Source organism: Gymnodraco acuticeps, unplaced genomic scaffold (genome assembly GCF_902827175.1).
Source record: "Gymnodraco acuticeps unplaced genomic scaffold, fGymAcu1.1, whole genome shotgun sequence".
In the NCBI taxonomy this organism is placed as follows: domain Eukaryota; kingdom Metazoa; phylum Chordata; class Actinopteri; order Perciformes; family Bathydraconidae; genus Gymnodraco; species Gymnodraco acuticeps.
Genome location: NW_022990238.1, coordinates 6,559,654 through 6,584,798, shown reverse-complemented (window position 1 = coordinate 6,584,798; position 25,145 = coordinate 6,559,654). Strand labels below are relative to the sequence as shown.

General features: G+C 42.1%; 1 protein-coding gene across 2 annotated transcripts; it reads left to right on the top strand.

Moving 5' to 3' along the window:
• The first annotated feature begins 135 nt into the window (after window positions 1–135).
• Window positions 136–24,906, top strand: ppfia3 (PTPRF interacting protein alpha 3). 2 transcript variants are annotated; one of them, XM_034219685.1, is made up of 31 exons: window positions 136–270; window positions 1,239–1,934; window positions 6,871–6,972; window positions 7,176–7,415; window positions 7,625–7,684; window positions 8,342–8,470; window positions 8,597–8,689; window positions 9,191–9,243; window positions 9,326–9,419; window positions 9,624–9,758; window positions 10,480–10,563; window positions 10,825–10,956; window positions 11,620–11,682; window positions 11,771–11,850; window positions 12,293–12,461; window positions 12,787–12,980; window positions 13,584–13,818; window positions 15,102–15,235; window positions 15,327–15,481; window positions 15,580–15,679; window positions 16,371–16,452; window positions 17,067–17,267; window positions 18,147–18,212; window positions 18,647–18,673; window positions 18,837–19,012; window positions 19,393–19,490; window positions 20,857–21,032; window positions 21,236–21,304; window positions 21,390–21,552; window positions 22,208–22,269; window positions 22,563–24,906. In XM_034219685.1, the coding sequence occupies exons 2-30, from the start codon at window positions 1,587–1,589 to the stop codon at window positions 22,258–22,260; spliced, it is 3,711 nt and encodes a 1,236-aa protein (XP_034075576.1). In that variant the 5' UTR covers window positions 136–270; window positions 1,239–1,586; the 3' UTR covers window positions 22,261–22,269; window positions 22,563–24,906. The 2 variants fall into 2 exon arrangements, with proteins under 2 accessions (XP_034075576.1, XP_034075575.1); XM_034219684.1 differs by having other exon boundaries at window positions 12,760–12,980.
• The last annotated feature ends 239 nt before the right edge of the window (window positions 24,907–25,145 follow it).

The following is a 25,145-nucleotide window of genomic DNA, read 5'->3' as shown; positions in this document are numbered from 1 at the left end:
TTTTTTTGTATTTTGATTGGACGAGATCTTTGCATACCTGCGTGTTTTATTCTGAAAGTCCTGACCGGATGTTGCCTGTGTTTACCTCGTGCAGCTTGACCCGAAGCAGCTCCATCGCTCCCACAGCACAGAGAGGGAGGGCGGGGATGGGGCAGGCTGTAACCGGGCTGTAACGGGGATGAGCTGCAGCCTCCGTCTCTCAGGTGCTCTGATGGAGTGAACCGGGCCACGATGCGCCTTCACTTGCTTTCTCTGTCGGGCATGGAGAGGGTAAGACACACAACCCGTTTGGTAGCGGCTGATGTCCGCCGTGATGTCGGGTGCACAGACCTAGCCGTGCGTTAGACCGTCCAGCTGTTTTTATGGGTGGGGGGGATGAGGAAGGGTGTTGTGGGGAGGGGGGGGAAGTGGGGTGTTGATAGGAAATAGACGCCTTGCAGTCGGAATAAAGCCAAAGCGGCGGAGCGTTTTCCGACATTAGGGTTAATCATATCACTAAAAGATAATCCAATTGCGTGATCTTCTGATTTGATTAGCTAATTAGTCCTTCATCATTTAAAGCATGATTGGCACCTCCTACCATGATGTGATAGCGGTGTGAGGCTATCCTGCACAGCCCTACATGCAAAAATAGGTTGTTTCCCCCCCAATTTAAGCCATTTATTTTGTTAAGACAGCAAGTCATATCCCACCCTGACACCCTGAGGATAATAAGCCTACTGATCCCCCCAGAATATTTTAACAGATGTTATCCGGAGCCGTAGAAAGAAGCCTATTTCCCCCTGGATTCAGCCCATAATTACAATTCATGATGACACCCTTTTTCTCCACATGAATATATGAAACAGCGCCGCATCTTTCTGCTACCTACAGGCCTGTGTGTTCATGACGGTTCATGCGCATTCATTTTCAATATAATGACTGTGTGGACGCTCGGCTCCATGAAGCCGAGACATGCACTGATGGATGAAATGCTCCAGACATATCGCGATGCCAGTCAGTGGTAGAGAGAGCTCTGCTGCAATAGCAATGCTTATTCTCTCTTGTAGAAACGCCTGGGAAAGGTGTGTCTGTGTGTATGTGTGTGTATGTGTGTGTGTGTTACGAGAGATCACAACCCTGTGGGAAACAGGCCTTTTTATATAATCTACTCCATAATTTTGTTCCATCAAATTTGAACATCATTCACAGACTTGTCTAAATAACGTCCTCTCCCTCTCTTCTTCTTCTCTTCCCAGGTTTGTCTCTCATCTCAGTAAACCCTGGGCCAGGGGTCAGAGGTCATTCACCAAACCTGCACTTCTCCCCTTTCCCCCAGCACTCCCACCCCAAATCTCCATCCCCAGCAGACCCTCAGCCCCTGTCACCCTTCACCAGAACTCATCATACCTCCTCTTATCCACACTTTTATCTCTCACTCTCACTGTCCGTGTCCCTCCTGCCACCCAATCAACTTGAAAGGAAAGACCACCTGATCAACACCTCACCTGTTGGCCGTTTGATGAAGAGACTGTGGTTCTCCAGAAGCTGCGCTCGAGTGTCGTAGACAGCCTCTCAGATAACGCCTCTCACACCCCAGCTTCAAGATGATGTGCGAGGTGATGCCCACCATCTCCGAGGACGGGCGCGGAGGAGGAGGAGGCTCGTCTTCCCCTGGGGGGGGCGGAGGAGGCATGGGCGGAGGTGTTGGAGGCATAGGGGGCTACGGTAACAGGGATTCCCGCGGCAGTGGTAGTGGGGTCGGCGTCAGTGATGAGGGGGGCAGCACCGGCAACCTGGAGTCTCTGATGGTGAACATGCTGACGGAGAGGGAGCGGCTGATTGACAGCCTGAGGGAGACCCAGGATAGTCTGGGGACCGCCCACCTCCGCCTGCGAGACCTGGGCCACGAGAAGGAGTCGCTCCAAAGGCAGCTGTCCATCGCCCTGCCACAGGTACCGTGACTGGGAGGAGGAGCTGCTGATACACCTGAAACAACCTCACTAGTGTTGATATCCCATAATGCTTTCTTAATACTGTGCTATAGCTGTGGAGGAAACATTTACATTTACACATCTCAGCTCAACTGCTCATAATCTGGGAGAGGGTGTTGTGATTAGTATTATAATTAAAGGAATAGTTCATCCTCAGCATTACCATTTGTAAATGAATTACTCATCACGTGTTTTGTTGAATTTGAGACAGAATAATATAAAAACTTGAGGAATTTAAGTAAATGGCGGCTGTGTTAACAACAGCAAAACTATATCAAAACATCTGTTAAGAAACTCTCAAACATCTCGTGCAAAAATAATCCAGGTCTCATTTATCTCGCTTTATGCTCACCAGTTTCTAAACCATGCAATACCACATGCAAAACCTTAGCAAGCATGAGATCATTTATACTGAATTGTTGACAATTTTAAGGATTTATCAAAAAAACATGTAGAAAAGTGTCCACACATTTAGTTTTTACCATACGTGTGAACAGGGATGAAGAGCTTAATTCAGTCAGAGCAAAAACCTCCGTTAGATCTTGTATTTAATGCAAAGCATGCTGGATATTTACGTCATTATCTCGCACACATGTTTGTTACTCACTAGGGTGTGAACAGACACTTGCATATCCTACCATAGCAGGCAGGGAATAATTTCATTACACACATGATTGAAGCGTTATCAGTCAGGGAAAAAATATAGAAGATGATAAGTGAAAATTGGAAATCTGGCCCCATATTGTTCATGTTCATGTTCATAAATCATTATACATTTGCATTGTGAAGAAGCTTTTATAAGAAAGGTTCTTTGTGTTTCATGCTTTCATTAGAGCAGGGAAAAGATTATTAGTGTTCAGCTGTTAGCTTTAATAGTTTGGGTAAAGTTTGAGATAGAAGTATATTGTATTGTATTGTATTGCTGACTGACACTGGTGTGTAGTTCAGGTGAAATGCTTCTTTAGGTCCAAGTAGTAGATAATGTAATTTGAGATACAGTTTTAGCTGTGTCTCAGGCTAGGTAAAATGTTCAAGTCTAGTGAAGTTAAGCATGTTATATCAAACACAAAACTACATAATATAGTCCAAATTGCCACACTATATGCTATATGAATGATATTGAATTTTGCAGTTAAATAAACATATGCAATATGGTAAATGGAATACATTTATAGAGCACTTTTTCAGTTTTTGCAAGCCTCCAGAGCACTTTTACATATACAAATCAGCATTCACTCATTCTCACACATTCATACAGGTCAGAGACTGCCACAGAAGGTGCCACCTGCACAGGGACACACACATTCACACAGATTCACACACTGTTGGCTGTACCAATGGGAGCAACTTAGGGTTAGGTATCTTGCTGACCATGCTAGCTAACTGCCACAGCCAGAATTAGAGTACCAGAATAAAATATTACCTTCAGGATTCAACCTTGTGAGCAGCAGTGTTGGAAATGAACTACAATCAATAACTTACTGTATACAAAAGCATCAAAACCAAAATGGGAAGGAAATAGAGAAAGTAGCATTTAAAATGTGCACTGAAAGGAAACACTTATCGTCATTGTTTTGTATCAAAATAACCCGTAGTGAAAACGTTTCCTTTCACAGTGTTGAATTATTGATGTGTTAACCTGTTAGCAGGGTTTTAATGTTGTAGCCGGTCCAGGTGGCGCTGAGTCGGATCATTTTATTTTTCCGCTGGGGAGTTCAAAGTACAAACAGAAACCATCGTATCTCCAACATCCACATCACTTTTATTTTCTCGCATTAAACCCCTTTAGATGATGCTATACGTGTAATGCTAACATCATGAAGGTAAAACATGGCTGGAATAAGACTGTGTTATTTGATGAGCTTATTACATGTTTAATTTAAGTTATAATCCAGAAAAGTAAGCAATGTCTCCCAATATAGAAATAATCATGTACCAATGCCTCAAAACTATACTTTATACTAAGCTTAAAAATGATTTACTTAATGATGCTGGAGGATCAGTCAGTTACTCTGACCACTGAATTTAGTTGTTGGTATGTGGTTTTAATGTTGCAAGGTATGTATATTGGCAAAAGCTGAGATTTAAAGGAAGTCTTTGTTCTTTGAAAAACTCAGTAGTTCTTTGAATAATCTGAACGTAATACATATTAATATATACACCATATATCTCAAAACAGGCTATTCTTTCTTCTAGATGATTCTAGTTTTGTGGTACATATTTTCAGAGCAGCAAGAACATTCTTGATTTTTCAAACAAATCTCTTTGTTGGATCTGTAACCCTGTGATTTTAAAGTAATGTTAAAGTAAAACCGGGACGATCCAAACTGGAGATGATAACTAAATGTTGCATTTGTAATGTAATTTGCCACTGTAGTACAGGAACCAATTATTACATTATCCCACATCCCAACGCCCGAGAGCTAATCATTTTCGTAATTCCACTCAACATACAAGGTCCCCATCTCTATTTTCAGGCATTGTCGGATGCCTCGGGCGACGGTAATGCCTTCCTCATTATTAGTACCTATTTTCCTCTGTGGTAGCGCCTGAAAATCAAAAAGGAAATAACAGATGTCGCAGCGGCGCACAATCTAACAGAATGAATGGACATTAAAGCGCCATATTACCTCACCAAGAGGAGATCAATATGGTGCACACATCTGCAGAAACACACACACACAGACAGGAACACATGGAGCGCTGTGATACATTCTACAGTAGATGAGTTCACCGAGTTCGTCTGTGTGTGTTAGTTGTTGCCAAGAGACAGCATGGCATAAAGGCGGAGAAAACCTGGTGATATGAAACACACAGAGACTAACGAATCAAGACCATTTGCATATTGCTGCATACTAATAAGGTGGCTTCCAGAGTCTGTTTTAGATGGTGTGTATCATGACAGGGGGAAATGGGGGAGAGCATTAAAAGAGGTGAATGTCAGCACAGAGTGATTTTAACCGACAAAAATGATCTAGAAAGAGTCCTTCTCACTCCATCTTTTACATGAATTAATCCCAGAATTATGATATCCTTTGGGCCCTGAACGTGCCATCTGTACACAGCAATTTCCTCCTTGATCCTCCCCACGGTACTTCCATTTCTTTCAAATAAGCTCCTTCCTTTCACATCGTTCTCCATCCTCCCCTATTTTAGCGAAGTGAGAAAAGGAAAGTGTACATTTTAAATGCATTTTGGCTCGAAGAAGGTGTGAGGTTAGGCGCCTGTTGGTGGATGTGTGGGTAAACTGAACACAGAGCTGTGATAACAGCAGCACCGCCGTGCATCAGTGCCCTTTAATGGCTCGTTTGCATAAGCAGATTTTTCAAAAACACACATGATTGGGCACACATGTGGTGGAGGAGCGTCGTATGCTCTGTGTCATGTGTGTATCACGCCATCACACACGAGCAGAGAGGACATTCAGTGCATGGTCGAGTGCCCATGGTTCACTATGTGTTCATATGATCACGTGTTAAGGGGGAGTTCGCGATTACAGATACAAAGAAATGATCTCTGCTGAAAGTGAGACTTGTAATTTATAATGCCACTCATCCTCGCTTTGTAGATTCTTGCCAAAGATACTATTACGTTTGAATCAAAGCCACATGACTTTATCATCAAGTAGCTAACGTCACATTATATATAATTGAATTGAATTACGCAACATCGCAATTGAATTGGACTGCTGTCAACTGTAAATATAAGAAATTAGTGCTGGCCATATTCCAGTTCCTTTCATGCTTGTTTAACCTCCAGGAGCTTGTTTTAATGACGGGCAAACTCACAGCCCGCCGTGCTTATTGTGCAATTCAACTGATTTCAGATGGAGCATGTGTAATAAACCTGGTTGTTGGATTTTATATCGAGGCTGGGTTTAAAACTCCCAGTAGCTGTTAACAATGAACACTGCGGTAGATATGGCAAAGATTATACTGTATGTGCGCTTTTTGGCTCAAACATACACGTCTGTGCATGCTTGTGTAATGCAGTGAAAGTCTGTGAAGCTGAACGTGTGAGATGCTAATGGGTTCAAGATCTGACAACTGTAGTTCATTGCACTGTGTGAGTTAAGGGAAACTATTGGCATTAAACGCTACAGTCTGCAGTCTTTTTGTTTGTTTTTATGTAAATGGGGTATGTTGATTTTGAAAGAGATTGTCCGAGGTTACAAGAGGTAAGGTAAATGCTGAGACGGTGCCATGGAGTTTAGTATCAGCATTTTACTGATCCACATTTTTTGGTTTCAGTCCTTCTCAACATTTATCAATCAAACATATACATTGATTAAGTTAGCAACAGAGGACATATAAATGTTGTACTGACTTTGCAGATTTGATACAATAAAGCCATGAGAGATAAGACATACCTTTCTGGAAGGAAGTAACAAAAGTAACCCTGTTTCTTCGTCTCAGTTCAACATTCACATCCCTCTATCTTAGACATATCTCTGATGGGCTAAGTACTGATGATATTTACCACCTAAAGATGACAGGACAAAAAAGGCCATTTCAAAAAAATTACTTCATTTACTGATTATCCCATGAACCATATTTTTGTTGGTTTCAGAAAACTGTCCTTATAATGTGAAACAATAGACATCAATAAAAAGTCAAACAAAGAAAACACAAGACCGCTAAACCTTCATTTTCCGGCTAGCTTGTTACTAATCCCTTCAGCAGTGAAACCAGCCAGCTGAACTAAATGTGTGCCCTCCCTCTGAAAGGCTTTCTGGGAGGTAAAGGGAGTCCAAGTCAAAGCAGGCAAGGGCACATGTGGGAAAGTTGGAAAGTTTATAACAAAATAAAGTTTATAACAAAATAACATACAGTTTGATACAGTGATCATGAATTCAGTGGCATGGAGTCAATAGCAGCTCTCTCTTGTGACCCTGCAGGAGTTTGCAGTGCTGACCAAAGAGCTGAACCTCTGCAGGGAGCAGCTGCTGGAGCGAGAGGAGGAGATAGCAGAGCTGAAGGCGGAGAGGAACAACACACGGGTCAGTACACTTATACGTCTGTTTAACATTATCTTCTTTATTTATTGGGTCAATTAAAGTTCTGATCTGATTCTTTTGGCATTCACTTTTACCTGTTCTTAAAAAAATCACGGTAGAAAATGGTCTCTAATCATCTGAAACTGTTTATATCAGATACGAGGTGCACTAAGGTTGTATTGTATGTGAACCCCATGTGTCTCCAGCTGCTGCTCGAACATCTGGAGTGCCTGGTGTCCCGTCACGAGCGCAGCCTGAGGATGACGGTGGTGAAGAGGCAGTCCCAATCTCCAGCCGGGGTCTCCAGTGAGGTGGAGGTCCTAAAAGCACTCAAATCCCTGTTTGAGCACCACAAAGCTCTGGATGAGAAGGTGAGGGAGAGACTACGGGTGGCTCTGGAGCGAGTGGCGTCGCTGGAGGAAGAGCTGCAGTCCTCCTCTCAAGAGGTGAGGCCACGTTCTGCGCTTTATTCACATGGTTTCTATGTCTATGTGCTTTTGTTTTTCTGTTTAGGTTTGCGCACTGTGACAGGGTTGCTCTACAAAATCTCATTGTATGTTTTTTGTATGATGACAATAAAGGCTTTCCACATTCTACTACTCTCTTTTCATGACGATGGAGTCTCTCCTGACGATTCTCCTCTGTGTTGTTTTAGGTTCTGTCTTTAAGGGAACAAATCAAGCGACGGACGCAAGGAATAGAAAATGGCAAAGAGGTAATGGGATGCATTCCTGATACAATTCCAGAAACATAATTGCGTCATAAAGAATTTGCAGTGTTAAAGTCAGCTTATGGTTTACAGAAACAACTCAAGAAGACTGCAAATTCAAGCAGAGTTCTATTAGATTTGGAGTTTCAGCATAAAAAATCCTAAACTATTATTAATTTGACATCCTTGATAGACCTGCATGCTATCAGAGAGACAAAAGACTGGTCAGAGGGAATAAGTTAGGCACGCTATTAGATTTTTTAAAGGTTTTTTAATCACTTCAATGGAATGTTTCAGTAATCCTTACTTAGTTTTTACTTTGTTCATACTTTCTAAATGTTTGTAAAGGTATGCAGTTCATTTCTCAAAGCCAGAAATGAGTGTCTTCACTAGGTTAACTGTCCCATTATTCTAAGCAACTTTATCCTGACTTCTATGATAGAAGAACCATACATTGTTCATGTTGTGATGATCCTCTCCTTAATGGAGTTAGAGTTGGGTGGGTATTGCTCCTACGTTTTTTTCTCCAATATGTCTCAAGCTTTTATTTCGAAATCCAAAACTGTAAGCAAACGATGTGTAACCCATAACCCAGGGTGACCTTTATCCCATATATCATATTACCATTTAACCATTATTTAAACTGAATATTTCTTCTTTCAGCGGCTTCCCAACGGACCGTCGACCATCTTGGATGAAGCAGACGTGGACAGGCAGCGAGAGGGCGAGATAGAGCGGCAGAGGTCAGAGCTGGGTCAACTGAAAGAGAGGCTGGCTCTCATGTGCAGACAGGTACTCCATTCAGAGACACTCTTATGGTCTAATGCTTCCACCAGTACACAAGCCATGAGATGCTAACAGTCAGAAAAAGACGTGTGCTCGCTCAGCCTTTGTCCCCTCACTCTCGTTTTCCGTCAGGTCGGGGAGATTGAGGAACAGCTGACGTCCGCCAGGAGGGAGCTGGCCCGATCGGAGGAGGCCAACCAGAAACTACAGAGGGACGTGAAAGAGGTGAGACTCGCCGAGCTGTTGATGAACAATAAACCATAATGTGTGTCTGTCGCAGCGGCACAAAGAGTTCTCATACTCACAGAAATATGTAACAGTTTGCTATGGTAACAAACCCATTTGCCTACTTGGCAGCAGCGACTGTTACTGTTACGGAGCCTCCCCTGTAGCCATGGTGACAGTGCCATTAGTAATCAGTCGAGAGGTAGTCGAGTCAGTTAACTTAACAACCTTTTCCACATCTAACTGCTTCTCGTCACTCGCTGCTCCTTTATCTCGTCACGTCTCTCTTTGACTTGTGCAACTGCGTAAGTGGTGCTTCTGAGAGCTGTCAACAACTATTAACTAGTCATTACCATTCTTCAGATAATAGCTGTTCGAGCCCAGTGAATTCCCTTTGATGATTTCAACTTGACATTTGCCCTTTCCCACTTTCTCTGTCTGGTGCTTTGTATTTCTGCATCAGAATCTTAACATACTTTTTTCCCACTTTAATTCTCGCAGGCACTCTGTCAAAGGGAAGACATGGAAGAGAGAATCACCACATTAGAACGCAGGTGGGTGTCTTCTCTCCGTGAACTTTCAGTGCCTTCCTCTGCTCACTGCTCCTTCTGTCTGACGCTTTGTTCTGGTTTGCAGGTACCTGAGCGCCCAGAGGGAGGCGACGTCTCTCCACGACACAAAAGATAAACTGGAGAATGAGTTGGCCAGCAAAGACTCTCTGTACAGACAGGTAGGGAACTACTTTTTCATCCCTGTGTGTGTTCGTGTTTCTGCTGTTGATTGATAACTTGGCCACTTTTCACTTTGGCACACATTGCGTGCTTTCAAAGGATTGTGTTCTTCCCCCGGTCGCTTTAATCATATCTGCTGCCCTGGGCAATCTCACGCTCCAAGCTTCACCCTTACTCGCCCTCATCCTGTTTGTTTCTTGCAGGGCGAGGAGAAGAACCGGCAGCTTCAGGAGCGTCTGGATGATGCCAAACAGAAGCTGCAGCAAACTCTGCAGAGAGCCGAGACGTTGCCAGAGATCGAGGCCCAGCTCGCACAGAGAGTGGCAGCACTCAACAAGGTGTGTGTCTGTCTGTGTGCGTGAGTGTGTGTCTGCAAACCAACCTGCCCTGTTGGTGCACTTATCAGACATTCAGACTTTCTTTTGTCCCCATACAATTTGAGAATAACATTATTTTCACCTGACTGCAGCGATAAGTGCATGCATGTGTGCCCGGATACAATTGCTTTAGTGTGTCTGTGGGCATGTGTCGGCATGTAGACTGATGTAGGCATGGATAGATATATATGGTGAAAAAAGAGCACAAGATGACAAATGACAGATGAATTCAAAAATATTTTCATCCAGCAGTGCCAGTAAGTCATAACCAAACGATCTCAAGATGAAAGCCAGCACAGCTATTTGATCCTTGGGCGCTAAACACGTCAAGAACCGTACTTGATGATTGTCTGATTTAATTGCTCAATGCTTACCTCCAGCCATCTTGTAAACACAATGTTCACTCATGCCAAAAGTACATTTGCTCTCTTCCAGGTAGCCAGACTTCCTGAATGGCCACACTTACTTATTGCATGTTCAGGCAAGAGGGCTTCCATGGGAGGATAGGATGAATTACCTGTTAGACACAAGCAAACACTGCTTTCTGTTACGCTGTGATCTGTACAAGCATGTAACTAATTGGTAGACTCGGTCAACAAGCTGTTTCCTTTGAGTTAATTTGTATTAATGTCGCAACACGGCTTAGGCTTTAACCCTGCTTCCTTCCTCTCCAATCATCCAGGCGGAGGAGCGTCATGGTAACTTTGAGGAGCGACTGCGACAGATGGAGGCGCAACTGGAGGAGAAGAACCAGGAGCTACAGAGGGTGAGTCATGCCTGCTTCTCCATCTTTTTTATTTTGCTCTGTTTCCATCCTCCCCCTCTTTCATGACATTCCTTTTGTCAGCCTTTACAAAGGCACACTAATTTTCTAAACCCTCTATTTGAGCACTTTCAGATATAAATCTTTGTCTTTCTCAGTCAAGCAGAATGCTTGTTATTAACTCTCCTCCCACCCTCTCTTCCCCCAACCATCCTCTCACTCATTTATTTTCTTCTCTCACCCGTCTCGCTCTCTCCCCCTCAGGCGAGGCAGAGGGAGAGGATGAACGATGAACACAACAAGCGTCTCTCCGACACAGTGGACAAGCTGCTGTCTGAGTCCAACGAGAGGCTGCAGCTCCATCTGAAGGAGAGGATGGCCGCTCTGGAAGAAAAGGTGACTGCTCAGGCTAAAGAGACAATTCACAGCATTTGATCGGCAGCAAAACATTTCTGAATCTCCCAAATCAAGACCCGTAAATATATTTCCCTTTCCCCCAAATAAACTCTTGGTGTCAGGTATGTTTACGCACATCTCTGCCCTTAAGGTAGTTACCGGTTAAAACTTGAATACATTCCAAGTTCAAAACAGTCTCAAAGTGTCATGAACACCTCATCCAGAAGTGTTGGAAAGAACATTTATTTCACTTTTTTAAGTACAAATATGAGTATTTTTTGCTTGTGGGAAACATCTGAGTTATCAGTGAGAATCTTTTTTAAATGTTTAATGTTAAAGCACCATTTGGAGCACACACTCTTTACAAAAAATGCCTTCTTCAGTGCATTATCAGCACTTTAATCATAGTTTTGGCCCATTTTACCCTATTTGTATTCAACCAAAGCGTCTTCTGAGTGGTCGGCCTCTAAGAAGGAGCATATTGACTGTAAATCTGGCAGCAGGAAAACACACTTTTGAAAGCACTGACTGGAATAGCTTTGCTGTGTAGTAGGTGTTTTGCGTTATATAGCAGCCATTCCCCAACCCTGCTGTACAGTTTCTTATTAACAATATACTGTTGTCATTTTAAAGTTATAAAGCTTCTTATTCTTCCACCTGCAGAATGCCCTGTCTGAAGAACTATCCAACATGAAGAAACTCCAGGATGATCTCTTAGCAAACAAGGTGACCGAGCCTCTAGGATTCACTCTCAGTGAAAGCTAGTAGACGTAAATTACTTTTTTCACCAACTCTGTCTCTTTTCCACCCTCAGGATCAGCTGATAGCGGAGCTGGAGCGGCTGCAGCTGGAGTTAGATCAGCTGAGAGCGAGGCCTGGGGGCTCTTATTCCAGGTTTCTAACCATTTAGGCACTGCAAGAGGGAAACTCTAACCATGATTATGAGTCTGCAGCATCGTCAGACATGCATGACTGCAGTGTTGTGTGTCTTATCTTGTAATGCATGGTAGATAAATCACTCCATGTTGGAGGCGTCTGTCAGCACTCTCTAGGACTAAAACAGTGTTGAAATGTACACTGACTGATGGCTGAGTGCCCAAACACACACATATGATCCAACACTTCAAATTAGCACTTATTAATCTGCAGGTATTGACAGTTACAGCCACTTGTAAACCAGTTATTTGCTTATGATTGCAAACACAGCTAGCAATATGCACTACTTGGCATATTGCTAGCTGGGTTTTTGTTTCTGTGTTTTTGTGTGTTTAATCGTCTTACTGACATTACCTTTACGTGTCATCTTTATCATCTTTTTCCTCCTCCTTCTCTCCAGTCGCTCCCTGCCAGGTAGCGCTCTGGAGTTGCGGTATTCCCACGGGAGTGGGTCGCTCCCAACAGGCTCCACCTCTCACCTGGATCACTTTGGTAACGCCTCCACTGGGGGGGTGGTAAGGCGAAGTCATCGGGCTCGCTGGAGCTCGGCTAGAGAGGACTCTACCAAGGTGAAAAACATTTCTAGTACCCACCAAAAAAAAAAAAAATATTGATGAGAACTCATTGATGTGTGGTTCTTTACACCTTAAAAAAATATACACTTTTCTTGCATTTGTTATGGAAGCTAGTTTAATGTGAGAGAAGTAGATGGAGAAAAAATCTAATTGTTGTCGTTTTTTGATTATTTGACCTTTTCTTTCCCTTGCAGACTTATATTATGTTTTTCTTTATCTTCTATGACATTCTGATTAAAGGGAACAATAGAAAAACACATATTAATGAAAAACTTTGTTTTTTCCATGAAAGAACTACAGTTCAACTCTCTGTGTGCAGTACCCAGAATGGGAGAGCGGGGCTCTGCTGGGGACCGGGTTTGAGCCAGGGTTAGATGTGGGCTGCTCAGACGACGAGGACGACGGGGACCCTCGCTTTGGCTCCGAGCTGATGTCCCCCAGCGGACAGACGGACGTGCAGACCCTGGCCATCATGCTGCAGGAACAGCTGGAGGCCATCAATAAGGAGATCAAGTGAGGAAGCTGGGTGGGATGTTAGAAACAGCTCACTACGTAATGCAGTCTGATACAACAGCCACACAAATACTAAATCCTCAAAAATAAACACATCAACACCTCTCTCACACTGTCGAAGAAAAACCTCAGTTGTGGAAGCACTCAGACCATTAATACCAGTACCAATACCACAATGTAACTAAGTAAAAGTGATAATTCTCAAGCAGCATTTTACTGTTGTAGTTTCTCGATGCAGAGCTGGTTCAAACTACTTTACAGGTTTTGGTTGGCATGTTTTTGTAACTTTGAAAATAGTTAAGGTAGGTGTTTCCCAATGTTTCCAGGCTTTATGGTACATTAGGCAAAAAGACTGCTGACTGCAAGCATATGGTAACATTTTTATTTCTCCACCTTAACAATACTTTAAATTAAGAGCCTTTCAGTTAAGAGTTGTGTCTAGATGTTGAACAGATTATTTGTAAAGTTAAAAGGTGAATGGTTGATTTTCCCAAATGTGAAACTATCTTCTATCTTAAGCTGTCCAGTGTTTGATTAATTCAACATAAATACAATCTGATCTCTCATTCCTTGCTCTTTTCTGCTCTCTACTTTCGATCCCAGAATGATCCAGGAGGAGAAGGAGAACACTGAGTTGCGGGCCGAAGAGATCGAGAGCCGGGTCACAGCTTTGGACAGTCCCCCCATTCCTCCATCCACCCTGGGAAGAGACAGTACAGGACGGGGCTTCATCCCCACGTCCATCACCTCCTCCACCCTGGCCTCTCCCTCCCCCCCGAGCTCTGGACACTCCACCCCTCGCCTTCCTCACTCCCCGGCCCGAGAGAATGACAGACAAGTACGGCTTCTATTCCCGTCTCGTGATAACCTTTTTCTCTCGCCTCTGTACTTCACCTCCCAGTTTATGCAAACAGCTCCTCCAGACAGTGAGTCATGAAAATAAAGCACAAGTAAATCATGCCGACAGGGTCAGGGAAGTTCAGTTATTCTCGAACACAGGCATGTTCGATTGGGCAAGTTTCAGTCAAGTAACTTGTAGGATGGTATGACGGATGGTGCCAGACACCCTGGTTCCAGCATTTCCGAAACAGGAGGATGGATTTCAAAAGATGGTGTAATAAAAACAGTTGAGAACAGAATGCCAAGAATGGTTCAAGTTATGAAGCAGAGAAAAAATCTTCCACTCATGCACTGAACAAACTGAAGCGTTTTGACAAAATGGGTAATAGTGACCAAAATCAATTGGTAGTAAAGGCCTACTTTGTTTTTATAGGGTAGAAAGCAGAGGTGGAAGAAGTACTCAGATGTTGTACTTGTGTAGAAGTACCAGAGTGTAGGAATACTCTGTTACAAGTAAAAGTCCTGCATTCAAAAGGTTACTCATGGAAAAGTGCAAAAGTATTAGCATCAAAATATACTTTAAGTACCAAAAGTAAAAGTAGTCATTATGCAGATTGGGCCGTTTCAGAATAATATATATGATATGTTTTGATTATAATTATTGATGCATTCATGTGTTCATCACTGCTGGTAAAGGTGCAGCTAGTTTTTTTAGTTTTTTTACTGCTGGGTAGTTTGCTAATTTACTCCAGATGTAACTAAAGTCGTATTTAAGTATTGATTATGTTTTATATCATTAATCCATATCTGAAGTAACTAACGATATTAAATAAATGTATTGGAGTCAAAGCACAAGATTTACCTCTGAATTGAAGGGAAGTAGAAGTACAAAGTAGCAAAAAATTGAAATACTCAAGTACCTCAAAATGTGTCCTTAAGTACAGTATTTGAGTAAATGTACTTAGTTACTTACTGGTAGAAAGCAGAAGTAAATGGACCCAAGATTATTACAGTACAACAGTGTAATGTTATGGGTTATTATTTGCTTGGCTTGTGCTCATTGAATGTGCATAAGAAGTTGAAATAGTGATCATAAAGGCATATATATTTATGGACCACGGTTGTGAAGCCTTGAGTTTAGTAATTTCTGAAAGAGTAGGTAACTACTTATTAGTAATCAAATATAACTTGAATGTTCTTAATAATTAAACTGTACTGAAGAAATAATGGCTCTACATTTGTAGTTTCGTTAAATTGCATGTTTTACATTTTGCTCTACAGAACAGCAAAGATGATGACCGGTCCCTGGCTCTTCTCGACTCTACGCCTCCTTCCACTCCCCGTGCGCTGCGACTGGACAGAATGACACTCACCCACCCAGGGGCGATGCTCGATGACCCCCGGGAGTTTCGCAGGTAAGGCAGCCGCACATTAAATACATAAAACAGAACAGTTTATTGCTCATTCTGGTGTTTCCGCCTCAGTGATTTCCTTTGTCCATCCCAGTCTCTCCGCAGATGGCAGCAGCTCCAACAGCAGCCAAGACTCTCTGCAGAAGTCCAGTAAGAAGAAAAGCATCAAGTCTTCCATCGGTCGGCTATTTGGGAAGAAGGAAAAAGGAAGGATGGGCCAACCAGGGCGGGAGGGTTCTTCTTCTCTTGGTAAACAGATGTCACCATTTTTCTTTCAACACTGGCTCAGTCATTGAAAGTATTCATATATATTCTCTTCTTTTTTGTGTTCTTTGACCTATGTCCAGCATCGACACCCTCTGAAGACTCAGCCTCTGGAGACGCAATGGGCATAAGCAAGACTGGGACTCTGGGTCCAGCAGATAAAGACCGCCGCAGCAAGAAGAAGTGTGTGAATCATTTCCCCTGTTTTGTTCATTATCAGATTCAAGTGGCAATATGCAACTTTTCAACTCTTCTGCTGCTAGCATTTCCAAATGGTACTATTTTTAACTGTGCTTTCTTTTTTCCTCAGAGCCTAGTACTCATGGCAACTTTTTATGGGAAGAAATATATTGAGAGATATTATACTTTAACTAATTTTCAAAAGTACCGAGTAATCACAGTCCAACGATCTTCTAGCAAAAGCAGAACGCAAATGCAATGACGTTTCCAATATACAAATGAGCATCTAATGACGTCTGACAACTTAGCAACTTTTGGAGATGGTTCTAGATACTTTCTTTAGAAAAACAGTTGGCAACAAAACACAGGACACATTACATTGTGGTTTCCTGCAAAGGGGGATAATAACTGCTGATAAGGACTTAAACTCTTCAGTAGCTGGGTATAGAAAAACAAAAGCGCTGTGCTCTTCTGGTTTAGATTGCGCAATGATTGACGCACTTTCTTTGTGCCTTAAGTCAAGCCTGTATTTACCAGGAGATGGCAGATGGTATCATTATTTAAATGCTTTTAAATAAATGTAATTTACTTCCACATAAAAACCATAAACCTGTCAAATGCCACTTTATTATTATTATTATTATTATCTTTGACTTTACTGGCACCAGATTGTAACTACCCCTCTTCTTATCAGGCATGAGCTACTGGAAGAGGCATGTCGCCAAGGACTTCCCTTTGCATCATGGGACGGGCCCACTGTTGTATCTTGGTTGGAGGTATTGTGCCATTAGAGAAACCTAAAAAGTGGGAGATGATTAATAAACAACAGCATCATTTAAAGGTCCCATATTATACTGTTTTTCATCAATATATTATAGGTCTCAGATATATACAAAACATGTCTCTGAAGAGTTTGGCTCCAAATACCAAACAGATCATGCACTGTAGCATCCCATAATCCCCTCTGTTTCAGCCCTGTTTCAAAAGTGCTGATTCTGTGTCTGTTACTTTAGATGAAAATAAGGAGCCACTCCCCTCTGAGAGATATTTGGTTAAAAAGAACACAATGGTGCTCTAGGAGGAGATTCAGGTGATAAGGTGGTGGGGGTTGGTGATTGGCTAATGGTTACACAAGCCAAAACATCGTTATGACATCATATAGTGGCCAAAATCTGATCAGCTCATTTTCAGACAGGTTTTTATATAAATGGATCAGGACAAAAAGTGAGCGATCTTTTTTCCTGAAACTTCCAGAATCTCTTTAAACAGAGGGGACACATGTTGATGTAGAAAAGACATGAAAAAGAGGATTTTGCATAAAAATCATGTAACATTTTCTTGCTAATAATTTCTCCTTTTTTCGATGAATCTGTCGTCTGCCTCCTTCCAGCTGTGGGTGGGGATGCCGGCCTGGTACGTCGCAGCCTGTCGCTCCAACGTGAAGAGCGGCGCCATCATGGCCAACCTGTCGGATACAGAGATCCAGCGGGAGATCGGCATCAGTAACCCGCTTCACCGCCTCAAACTGCGGCTGGCCATCCAGGAGATGGTCTCCCTCACCAGCCCCTCGGCCCCTGCCAGCACTCGTTCTGTGAGACTCACACACACACATTGAAAGTGAAATTATGACTGTAAAATGTTGTCACTTCATAAAAAAATCCCAGTCTACGCAACATCTTTACAAGATTAAAGTTAAAGAAGCCTTAAATTATAGACCGCTCAGATTTCCAAAAACCTTCTTCATGCTGAGTTTGCTAATAAAACCCAAACAGTGCATTATTAGCAATATAAGGCACATGTTGAACCAGATGGTTGTAGTTTTCTAATTGGTCGAAATGTTAAGGAGCAGAAACTAATAATAGCACTTTAATTTAGAGATATAAATATATAAAATGGCTAAGATGTTAGATGAAAAGCAGTTTTTTTCAAGGGAAATATAGGACATGAAACAATTCCTGAAGATGATAAATGTCTAAAATAATAAAGATTATAAGTGTTTCCATAGGAGAGTGACAGTAAATTGGTAGCGGTAAACAAAGCTTGGTAACAAAAGCCACATTTTCCCAAATGCTACCTTCTCACATGGCGACAAAGACAAACCAGATGTTGAAAGTTATTGTAAAACTGTTTGGCACGCACATGCATTTGTGCTTCCGCGTCTCCCTGTTACAAGGCAGATAAAAGTCACAAATAACCATAGACAATCTTCTACTGCCAAGTCTTGGTTTGCCTTGGTTTTGCTTCAATCCTTCACTTAGCTTTCTTTTTATTTACAGTAGGAATGTTAATGAGTTAAAATGTTGAAAACTGATCACTCGTACAATTCTGCTCAACAGATTTCCCTTCACATAAACGGGTTGAAGCAGAAAGCAGTCTGCTGTTGTGGTTGGCCGACTCATTGTGATGTGGCTGTTTTTATTAAGCAGCAAAAAAGTTTAATCTCACCGCTTTACCTTTCTATTGTTCACAGTCGACCAGTAACGTGTGGATGACCCACGCAGAGATGGAGACCCTGAACGCAGCCACCAAGCCTCAGGTTAGTGCTCTCTGTCTATTTAATGTTTTTTATATTATTTAGAATGATTTTAAGCATCTCGTCTGTTCTGAATCATGTTCATGAGTCTCTTCCCCTCTCTCCCTTTTCCTCTTGCTGTCTCTCTCTATATCTCGTTTTTAATTTCTGCCACTTTATATCTTTGTGGGCCCAGGACCTAGTGTTGAGCCTCTTCTCTCCCTCTGGTTGCTGTTTCAATGTGAACTGCTTCCAATTAATTACCCATTCACTAACACACTATTCCTTCCTTTTGTCCTCTTTCCCTTCTGCTGCTTCACCCTCCTCCTCTGCTTCTCCTCCATCATCTCTTTATCTCTCCACCGTGCTCTTGACCCCGGCTCCTTTTTCTCTGGCCACCTCAACATCACTCTCTCTGGCTCTCTCTGTCTGCCTCCTCTCGTCTCTCACTGCTGCAGGAGCTCAAAGAGTTCAGCTGGGATCAGGTAAGGATCAACTGACAAGTCAGAGTTACCACAATGTGATGCATGCTTGTCAGTAATCCAATCTCTCGTAAGACTAACCGAAGTGAGTCATGAGCTGCCGACCTGCATCAGATATGAAGCCGAGCGTGACTCAGCGCTGATCATCTGTGGTTGTCCCCTCCAGATCCTTGCCTATGGCGATATGAATCATGAGTGGGTGGGTAACGACTGGCTGCCCAGCCTGGGCCTGCCACAGTACCGAAGCTATTTCATGGAGTCCCTGGTGGATGCTCGCATGTTGGACCACCTGACCAAGAAGGAGCTGAGAGGACAGCTCAAAATGGTGGACAGCTTCCACAGGTAGAGCTCGGTCACTTCTCATGATTTCACTCTCAATTTCAATTCAATAGCTTTATTATCATGACCATAGTTACATACAGTATTGCTAAAGCTCTGTATAGTTGCAACATCTGTACACAAATACATACATATAAACAAACGATGACTGTCTTTCTCTGTGGCTGCGTGACGTTCCTAAAATACGTGTAGGGATAGTTCCTGTTGTTGTGGCGCTCTCACTGCTCAGGTGTGTGTCGCCAGGCCCTCTTTTCAGTTCTCTTGAAAAAAAGTCCCGGGGTCAAAGGTATCGGATTGTGTTAATGCCTTTTGAGTAGAGACGAGAGTGGATACACGCCCTCAGTTAACCTGCTCTGACCCTCTGGCTCTTCCACCTCTTCCAGGGTCAGTTTGCATTACGGCATCATGTGCCTGAAGCGTCTGAACTACGATCGCAAGGAGCTGGAGAGGAGGAGGGAGGAGAGCGTCCACCAGAACAAAGGTGAGCTCTTTTTGTCTCTGCCATTATCTCATTATTCATGGTATTGTATGTCTCTATGACCGTGTCCAACCAACTAATTCCTCTATTCAGATTGTGCTATTGCCTTGTTCAAAGCATATCTAAAGCATACTATACAAACCCATTCATTTATATTCGCTTCAATTATTTATTTGTTCATCAGTTCCTTTATTTCCAAGGTTAATTTGTGTGCCATGCAGCAACACCTTGCTCATATGGACTTAAAATACAAAATACATATTATAGTTATCAGACACGAACAGAACTTTTTAACATCCTTACACTGCCAACAACTGATTTTGTTATAAAGCTCATTTTCATTATAATCTGTTCAAAATAACTAATTAAGCTAAGATTTGGTTAGTATAGTATTAAAGACAGTGCTGTTATAGCTAGATTAAAAGTAATTGCACTAGAAGCTATACAACTTTTGGTTTTATCCTGGTTAAGTTTAATGCAATTAAAAATGTTAATGCTCTGCAAGTGATAATAAAAAGTGAAATACCAAGAATTAAATCATATACAGTATTTAGACCTGCAGTTTACAGCTTTTCATTGGAAGCGCTAGATCGTTAACAGTTTTGTCGGCCTCACTTCAACTTGCTTTACACCAGATTGTGGGTTATTTTATTCAAGTATGAATAGTGGCAGCAAGTGCCATTTGCTTCAACGCAACTCTTACAAGTATGTCGACAAACTGATTAAACCCCCAGAACCATTTACTTTCTTACATTAGCTCTAACACAGGAAATAAAGTTATACAAAAATACAAACAATATTTAAAAAATGGCAAACACAAAACACCTTTTCTTTGATTTGTGTATTCTAGCATATTGCTGGGAGGCGTTCGGACCACCCATTAGTTACTACATCCTCTGCTTTAACTTAGAATAGTTTATAAATGGCCTCGCTCTAATTAAATGTAGCTGGATAACCATTACAAATGCATAACAGTCCTCATGTTCAGTCATTAAATAAACCCAGACCACTCCCTCTCCCACTGCTGTGCCTTGGGATACACATGTTGTACATTTACAGCGAGTTAGTCTTGGCTGATTTCCTCACAGAAGAATTCCCTAAGTGAGGGAATTTGTGAGTTTTGGATTTGTCTATGATAAGTTTGAGAATAAATCAGTAAAGCAGGAACATTTCCATATTACTCTTGATCCCTCATCAGTACGGTAATTTATCCTGCTCCATTTTATACGCTTAATAACCATTTGTCGGTTTCATTTATCAAGAAGTTCAGGAAGTGAGCTGAATATTAAGAAACGACGCATGGACAAATTGTTGTTTGCAGATAGATGCTTCTTCTCCATGTCTTCACCTTCTCCTTCTCTCCTCCCAGATGTGATGGTGTGGTCCAATGAGCGTGTGATGTGCTGGGTGCAGAACATCGGTCTGAAGGAGTACGGCGACAACCTGCGTGAGAGCGGCATCCATGGGGCTCTGCTGGCTTTAGACGACACCTTCGACTTCACTGACCTGGCCCTGCTGCTGCAGATTCCCAACCAGAGCACACAGGTAATGGATTAATGAAGAGGCGTTAGTGCAGAGACCTCCTTCGTAAAATGGATCTATTTGATTTTTTATATATTTAAGAGCCAGGAAACATAGAGAGGTGCTAAGCCCGAATTAATGAATGGCAGCAAAGCACACCGCTCCTGAAAATGTGTCATCTGTAGTCCAAATGAATCTCAAAGCTCTGCATCACTTTTCTCCTGCAGGCCCGACAGCTCCTGGAGCAAGAGTACAACTCACTCCTCGCCATGGGAACCGAAAGACGACCTGATGAGGTCAGCATAATAGCAGATATAACGTAAGAAGTAAAGGATTGTCTGAGCGGCCATCTTTTTGTTCACACACTTGTCTGTTTGGCAGGATGGAGTGAAGACGTTCAGCCGCTCGCCCTCCTGGAGGAAGATGTTTAGAGAGACAGACCTTCGGGGCGTGACCTCCGACTCCGCTGAGACCCTGCCTGCTAACTTCCGTGCCTCAGCCATTTCCACGCCCTCCGTCACCCTGAGAAAGGTTCAGAGTGATGGTGAGTACGACCCCTCACCTATGGCACCTTCGCTCTCATATTCACATTTGTGTGGCTCCTATGAGCCCTTGAGGCCCGTCTCAATTTAGACTATGTGTGAAGACATGTTATTCTATACGGCTTTACTCACAGGCAGAGCATGACAGGAATCAGGGCGAACGGTCTGTTGTAGTGAGGCTCCAGGGCTCATTAGGTACAACTTTGTAAATACATTTGTTCCAATCTCGAGCCCTTGGGAGGGGGTTAATATTCAGAGAAAATGATTTCCCAGATTAAAGTCTTAGAAAATCAAGATTACAAAAGACATTTCTGGTTTTTTGTTGTTGTCGAGGAACCACATTGCTTTACTTTGCAAGGTCAGATAACGCTCATCAGACATGAAACATGTTTTTTTTCAGTCATGTTATATAAGGTGCTGCAAAGAGTCACATGCACACAGCAGTTGGTTGTTTTTGCGCTACTCTGCCATTAGTTTGTATTTTCTTTAGCAGAGGAGCAGGCAATAACAGGGAACAGATGCTTTAAAGTACAGAGGAAGACTATTATCCTCAATTCCACTTCTTAATAGGAATGCCTGTGAAAGGTCAGTGCTGTTTGAGGCATTGATGTTACAATAATGACCCCTTCTGTGTTTGTTTCCCGGTCTATAACACAGCCAGCTCTGCTGCCCGGGGTGAATCTGCCTCAGTGAGGACGTACTCCTGTTGAGGGGCTGAGGTGAGAGCACTTTACTTTTACTGCCTAGTAGTGTTTAATCCTCACGGTTTTATCTGTGTGTTGAGGCAAAACACTTGAGATTCCAAGATGTTTTCACATATGCCATGCACATTTCCTTCATTCTGATCATTTTATGTATTTGTTTGTTATAGTTGATTGGTATGAGCGTGGGATTTTAGTATTTTGTCCCACTAAGATCTTTAAGTGGTGGGTTTTGTTGGTAGGGATTTAGGCTGAGTTAAATTAAGGCCAGGGATGCAATGATGCAGGAATAATGTTGTTTCTTTCCTCAGGGCGCTGACTGGATTGGGACTAGAGGAGCCTCTCGCTCATCCAAGGAGAACGAAGCAATGAATATAACCATTTAACTTAAAAATAAAACTATCGGTCTGACCATTCTGCAATAACATAAGCAAAGGAATAAAGGGGGAAATGACATGAAGAATGTATGAATGTATTTTCCGACCAGACTTGGTAGGTTGAATGGGATCAGCTGTTTTCTCTCTCTGTCTCTCTCTTCCTGTCATTCTGTCTTTGCTCTACCTCTCTAAATGTGACTGTGGGTTAGTAATCGAGGTACAACACCGGTGTTGGTTCAGTTTGTGCCGGTTGTGCATGTTTCCCCCTCTCTTCATTCCGGTTGGAGTCTGCACACAGTCAGCAGAGTTGGCAACATCAGGGCTCATTTTCCTACCTTCAGAGGAAACCACTACTTGCTGCCATTGATCCTCTTACAGTTTGAAACAACAACTAAACATGTCGCCTTATAACTTCTGCTCAACAACCGGTGTCTTTAATGAGACCGGGGGCAGAAGTTAACCTCACCATAAAGTTTAGATTCAATTTAAAATTGTAAACTGATTGAGGGGAATCATGGGATGAACCGGTTTTAACTCTAAACAACACCGGTGTTCTCATGTCTGCTCATGGTGTCCAGTATCGGCTATGTAGGCTCTTTTGTACGATTCTATGGGCCCGTCAGGGGGGTCTGAGTGTCCCCACTTGGTTGCAGTGGTGTAGTAAAACACGTCCGAGTTCAGACTGTTCTGCTCCGACTACATCACAGGGACCCTCCTCATGCTTTGTCTATTGGCACCTTGAAAGCCGATCTCTTTTGAAGGGACCCCATTACGGAGATCAAAGGCAGGGGTGGATGGGACAGGGTGGAGCGAGGCCACAGAGGCATTGTGTTCATGATAACGATAGAAGGAAATCCATAAAGTTAGTCCTGGTACCACTTTCTGAAAAGGCGTACTTTACAAAGACTTCATAACTTTTAAAGGGGCCATCTGCACATTTTCTTTACTGGTCTGCTTCAAGGGAAGTGTAGGATTCACTCACTAGGGAGTAAAAAGTCAGGATATCTGAGCCCTCTGATGCTTTTTACCTTATTATCTTTCCGTGTGCAATACTAAAAGGGTTGGGCACCTCCTTCACGTATAATTATTAGATCACTATCACATACATCAGTACCTTGGTAAAGTATGAGGTTCTTATTAACAGTTATTACTGCAGAGTTTGGTAGATTAGTATGAGGAACTGCTTGTCAAGCAGTCACAATTATTCTGACTTAATGAGACGTTAGATCTGTGGTCTAAGATGCATCTTTAGCCACTCATAAAGGGTTATTGCATCACATATAATGTGCTATTTGGAGTTTAAAATTATAATATTTGTTAATACATTGATTGAAGAGGTAGCTAAAAAGTTAGGTTTTCGCTAGCTATGCATTATTTTATACCAGGCCTCAAAATAATTGACTATAAGAACTCTATTACCCTGACATTAATTAATGATGTTAATAAAGTATATTCTTATTAAAAAGTGGTACCAAAGAGTTACAACTATTGAGGAACGCATGACATTGGGGTCACATTTTAAACTCCTCACTTTCCCCCCCACGATGGGTTTGGGTGCTTCATGACTTGTAATCATCAGCTCAGGGTCTTGGGTATTCCTGATGATGAGAGAGGTGCAGAGAGACAAAACAGCGGCTCACAGCGAGGAGAGAACAAAACTGAAAGGGTGGACAGAAGCCGGTCATTTTACTGCACACACAAGCCATAACAGATACCAAGAGCTCTCTGGGGGGTGAGATCAGAGAGAGGCAGGGAGAGAGGGCGAGGAAGCCCGGGAAACAAAACCTTTAGCCTCTGTGTTTACGATGCATGTCAAACAAATGACAATGACCTAAAATCTTTTTTTTTGGGTGGTGAAGATGATATGAGGTGTCTTTAAAAATATATATCTGTATGATAAACCTATGGGGATTGGGAGCCTGGGGATCAATTTGTAAAATGTGTGTATTTTTTTCAGTTGTATTTATTATTTTTTACGATATCTATTTATTTTCTTTAGGTATGTATTGGATAATTGTATGTATATGTTCTGTTCCTTCTTGGCTTCATTTGAACTAGTTTTAAAAGTAAATATGAAACATTGAAAATGGTCATTCAAATATGCTACTGTATGTGTACATTTTGAGAACAAATTGTGCAATGATTTAACAGATTTCCATGATAAAAGTGATAGTAATACAAATTGAAAATATCATCTGAAAAATAAATAATAATGATGATGAAAATGGTGATGTAAAGAAAACAGAAAATAAAGCGATCCAAGTGGGTATGCTGATAATCGCAAACTTTCTCCATTTTCATCCCCCCCCACTTTTGTTTTTCTTTCTCTTCTGATCAGTCTCCTCAGTATAGCGCTTGGTATAACTACATTTACCCAGTTATTTACTCAATTATAGATACCTTTTTTGACTTTTCACATTTTCACATTTGTGAGGCAAATATTGTACTTTATACATTTATTTTTACAACATTATATTTATTTTTACTGCAGATGGAAATGAGCTAATAGCTAAATCC

Bases quoted from the DNA above. Each gene is read 5' to 3' on its own strand.
- ppfia3 (XM_034219684.1), top strand. From the start codon at position 1,587: ATGATGTGCGAGGTGATGCCCACCATCTCCGAGGACGGGCGCGGAGGA. The intron at 10,957-11,619 runs GTGACTGCTCAG...TTCCACCTGCAG, and splicing joins TGGCCGCTCTGGAAGAAAAG to AATGCCCTGTCTGAAGAACT. The intron at 19,013-19,392 runs GTAGAGCTCGGT...CACCTCTTCCAG, and splicing joins ATGGTGGACAGCTTCCACAG to GGTCAGTTTGCATTACGGCA.